Source organism: Equus quagga, chromosome 10, assembly GCF_021613505.1.
Source record: "Equus quagga isolate Etosha38 chromosome 10, UCLA_HA_Equagga_1.0, whole genome shotgun sequence".
NCBI classification, from domain to species: Eukaryota; Metazoa; Chordata; class Mammalia; order Perissodactyla; family Equidae; genus Equus; species Equus quagga.
The window spans coordinates 111577671-111582094 of NC_060276.1; the positions used below are offsets into that span (position 1 = coordinate 111577671).

The window sequence follows — 4424 nt, forward strand, 5'->3', positions numbered from 1 at the left end:
ACTAATGCACCTGTTAAGTTCAAGTGGTTATGCTTGTGGGCTCTCACTGAATCAATTTTGTGGCTGAATAATGAAGCACCTCAGATTTTCCATATTTCTGAGTCTACTTAGAATCCAGAAAAATGGATGTCCAGGCATTTTACAAGGTGCCTGATGATCCCAATTGTTGATTGAGGATGTTGCAGGCATGGAAAAAGGTTACTTAGACTAAATTTCATGGCGTGATTCTCAGTTATTGGCTCCAGCTATGAGCCAGATATTTGATTTTTCCAGGAGATACACAAAACCAATAATTTAAGATGGAAACCAATTTAGGGCTCTGTTGATCCATCTTATTGGCTGTTTTGAGGAACCCATTTCACCAAAGGATGAAGCAGGTGTTGCTTGCTTTTATATTCATCAATCTGTTCCCTCTTTGCCCATGCTCTTCTTTTCTTACAGATGCTCAGTGTGGTGTGAGTCAGTGACTCAGCATACTCCTTCCTCTAGGGCAGGATTTCCCAACCATTGTGGTGGGGCTGTTCTGTGCTTGGTAGGATATAAAGCAGCATCCTTGGCCTCTACCCACTAGATGCCAGTAGCACCCCCCTCTCCAGGTGTGACAACTGAAAATCCCCAGACATTGTCAAATGTCCCCTGGGGTGGGAAGTGGGGTCGGGGGATTGTACCATCGAGAAGTACTGCTTTAGAGAGAAAAGGGGTATTCTGTGCCAAGTGGGGGTTTCCAGTGTTTCCTGTCTCTGAGCCTCCAGGCCAGCAACAGAAGCTCATCACTACCTGCCACTGAGGATGCCCACGTGGTCGTTGTAAGAGGGAAATGTGGCTCTCACATGATAAAGATTCTTCTTAGTAGTTTTTGGGGCTGTTCTCAAGTTGCCAGTGTCTCAGGAACAACACTTGCTCTGTGCCTTGGTTTTCTTGTCTATACAAGGAAGAAAACACTGCCCCTCACAGAAGCTTCATGTTTTCTTGTTGAGGTAACATTGATTTATGACATTATATAAATTTTAGGTGTATTCCAAAGCTTCATTTTGTTTCACTTTTAGTTTATTTTCTCCTTTATAGAGGACAACAAGCATAGTAGCTTCTGGAAGATAAAGAACAACCTGATCACCTGAATTTCATCCTTTCTCAGTTCTCCACAGCTCCTGACCACAAAAGTCAGGAGCTTTTCTTTTTCCATAGTTCCTTCCTCAGGACCTTTGTCCAACCAAGCTAATTGGCTTACCACAGAGACAGGAGAGCATGGAGGCTAAGAGCATAGATCCAGTTCAAAGCCTGGCTCTGCCATTCATTTTGTGTGACTTTGAATGGCTCAGTTTAACTTCTGAGTGCCTTAGATTTCTCTCTACAAAATGCTGAGAATAATATTACCACTCTTAAATCATCATTGTGAATCTTAAATGAGTTAATACCCTCACAGCACTTGAAACAGTGGTGTAAAACAAATGTGCTTCAGTGTAGATCTATATACCTTTCCCCTTTATTTGCTTCTGGTTTTGTGGGAGCTATCTGACACCTGTAATTTGTAGATTACTGATAACAATGCAAAAGAGTTCTTGTTCACAGACAAGAAAATGTCCAATCATTGATGTTACAGTCATCTAGCCCTTTTTATTTCAGTGTTTCCCTGAGTAAGGGCCATGAGGAACTGACATCTGTGGCTAGTCTTCCTTTCAGTGTTTATGTAATAAATTGTCTGAATCTAAAAAGGGTTCATGTTTCTTTACTGGTCAAATGTGTCAGGCCTTGGCCTTGCCTTATACTTGACAATCAGCATTTGAAATTACATTTACATGACTTTCCAAAGTCTTTATCTGCTTGTCACTGTATCTCTTTACACCCTTGGGTATTACCTTTGTTAATAGCCTGCCATCTTTTAACTATCCTTTTTAATTTTTTTTGCAGTAGGATTCATGATTGAGTGTTAGTGCCAGTCTGAAACTGAATGCACAAACATCTGTGGCCTCTCAGCCTGTATTATCCCAGCCTGTATTAGTTACCTACTGCTGCATAACATATTACCCCCAAACCTGGCAGCTTAAAACAACACAAATTTATTATCTCAAAGTTTATGTGGGTCATGAATTCAGGCATAGCTTAGATGTGTGAGTCCTCTGGCTCTGACACTCCTTACAACACTGTGATCAAGGTGTCGACCAAGGCTATGATCTCATATCAAGCTCAACTGGGGAAGGATACACTTCCAAGTTCACTCACTCTGTGGTTGTCAAGATTCAGTTCCTCAAGGGCTATTGGACTGAGGGATCAGTTCCCTGCTGTTGACTGGAGGCTGCACTCAGTTCCTTGCAATGTTGACCTCTCTAGCATGGCATCTTGCTTTATCAAAGTGTGCAAGCTAAGAAGGCAATAAAGAGCTTTTTCGCAACGGGTTTGCCGCCAGAACACAGGTGTCGTGAAAACCACCGCAAAATCTAAGCCAAAATGGGGAAGGAAAAGACTCATATCAACATCGTCGTCATTGGACACGTCGATTCGGGCAAGTCCACCACGACTGGCCACCTGATCTACAAGTGCGGTGGGATCGACAAAAGAACCATCGAGAAATTCGAGAAGGAGGCTGCTGAGATGGGAAAGGGCTCCTTCAAGTATGCCTGGGTCTTGGATAAACTGAAAGCTGAACGTGAGCGTGGTATCACCATTGATATCTCCCTGTGGAAATTCGAGACCAGCAAGTATTATGTGACCATCATTGATGCCCCCGGACACAGAGACTTCATCAAAAACATGATTACAGGCACGTCTCAGGCTGACTGTGCTGTCCTGATTGTCGCTGCTGGTGTTGGTGAATTTGAAGCAGGTATCTCCAAGAATGGGCAGACCCGTGAGCATGCCCTTCTGGCTTACACACTGGGTGTGAAACAACTAATTGTTGGTGTTAACAAAATGGATTCCACTGAGCCACCCTACAGCCAGAAGAGATATGAGGAAATCGTTAAGGAAGTCAGCACCTACATTAAGAAAATTGGCTACAACCCAGACACAGTTGCATTTGTGCCAATTTCTGGTTGGAATGGTGACAACATGCTGGAGCCAAGTGCTAATATGCCTTGGTTCAAGGGATGGAAAGTCACCCGTAAAGATGGCAATGCCAGTGGAACTACGCTGCTTGAAGCTCTGGATTGCATCCTGCCACCAACTCGTCCAACTGATAAGCCCTTGCGTCTGCCCCTCCAGGACGTCTACAAAATTGGTGGTATCGGTACTGTCCCTGTGGGCCGAGTGGAGACTGGTGTTTTGAAACCTGGCATGGTGGTCACCTTTGCTCCAGTCAATGTTACAACTGAAGTAAAGTCTGTTGAAATGCATCATGAAGCTTTGAGCGAAGCTCTTCCTGGGGACAACGTGGGCTTCAATGTCAAGAACGTGTCCGTCAAAGATGTTCGCCGTGGCAATGTGGCTGGTGACAGCAAAAATGATCCACCAATGGAAGCAGCTGGCTTCACAGCTCAGGTGATTATCCTGAACCATCCAGGCCAAATCAGTGCTGGGTATGCACCTGTGCTGGATTGTCACACAGCTCACATTGCTTGCAAGTTTGCTGAGCTGAAGGAGAAGATTGATCGTCGTTCTGGAAAGAAGCTGGAAGATGGCCCCAAATTCTTGAAATCTGGTGATGCTGCCATCGTTGATATGGTTCCTGGCAAGCCCATGTGTGTTGAGAGCTTTTCTGACTATCCTCCTCTGGGCCGTTTTGCTGTTCGTGACATGAGACAGACGGTTGCTGTGGGTGTCATCAAAGCAGTGGACAAGAAGGCAGCTGGAGCTGGCAAGGTCACCAAGTCTGCCCAGAAGGCTCAGAAGGCTAAATGAATAGTATCCCCAATACCTGCCACCCCAGTCTTAATCAGTGGTGGAACGGTCTCAGAACTGTTTGTCTCAATTGGCCATTTAAGTTTAATAGTAAAAGACTGGTTAATGATAACAATGCATCGTAAAACCTTCAGAAGGAAAGGAGAATGTTTTGTGGACCATTTGGTTTTTTGTGTGGCAGTTTTAAGTTATTAGTTTTTAAAATCAGTACTTTTTAATGGAAACAACTTGACCAAAAATCTGTCACAGAATTTTGAGACCCATTAAAACAAAGTTTAATGAGGAAAAAAAAAAAAAAAAAAAAAAAAAGAAGGCAATAAAGACAGTCTACTAGCAAGATGAGTCACAGTCTTTTATAACTTAATCACTGAAGTGACATCTCATGACTTTACCATATTCTATTCATTAGGAGCATGTCACTAGGTCCTCCCCACACTTAACAGGAAGGGATTATGCAGGGGTGTGAACATCAAGAGGTGAGAATCATCAGGGACCACCTTAGAAGTCTGCCTATCACACAGACAAATGTGAACCAAATCTGATGGGGCAGACAAAATAACATAACCCAAAGTTCCCCATGTCTCACAAGC

The 4424-nt window shown here is 43.6% G+C and overlaps 1 protein-coding gene across 1 annotated transcript; it reads left to right on the forward strand.

The window, feature by feature from the left end:
- Nucleotides 1-2381: 2381 nt before the first annotated feature.
- LOC124246018 (elongation factor 1-alpha 1) lies at nucleotides 2382-4117 on the forward strand. Its single transcript, XM_046673896.1, has one exon. The coding sequence runs from the start codon at nucleotides 2446-2448 to the stop codon at nucleotides 3832-3834; it is 1389 nt and encodes a 462-aa protein (XP_046529852.1). The 5' UTR covers nucleotides 2382-2445; the 3' UTR covers nucleotides 3835-4117.
- Nucleotides 4118-4424: the final 307 nt, after the last annotated feature.

What these genes read in the sequence shown, in the direction of transcription:
- LOC124246018 (XM_046673896.1), top strand. Translation starts at nt 2,446, where the DNA reads ATGGGGAAGGAAAAGACTCATATCAACATCGTCGTCATTGGACACGTC.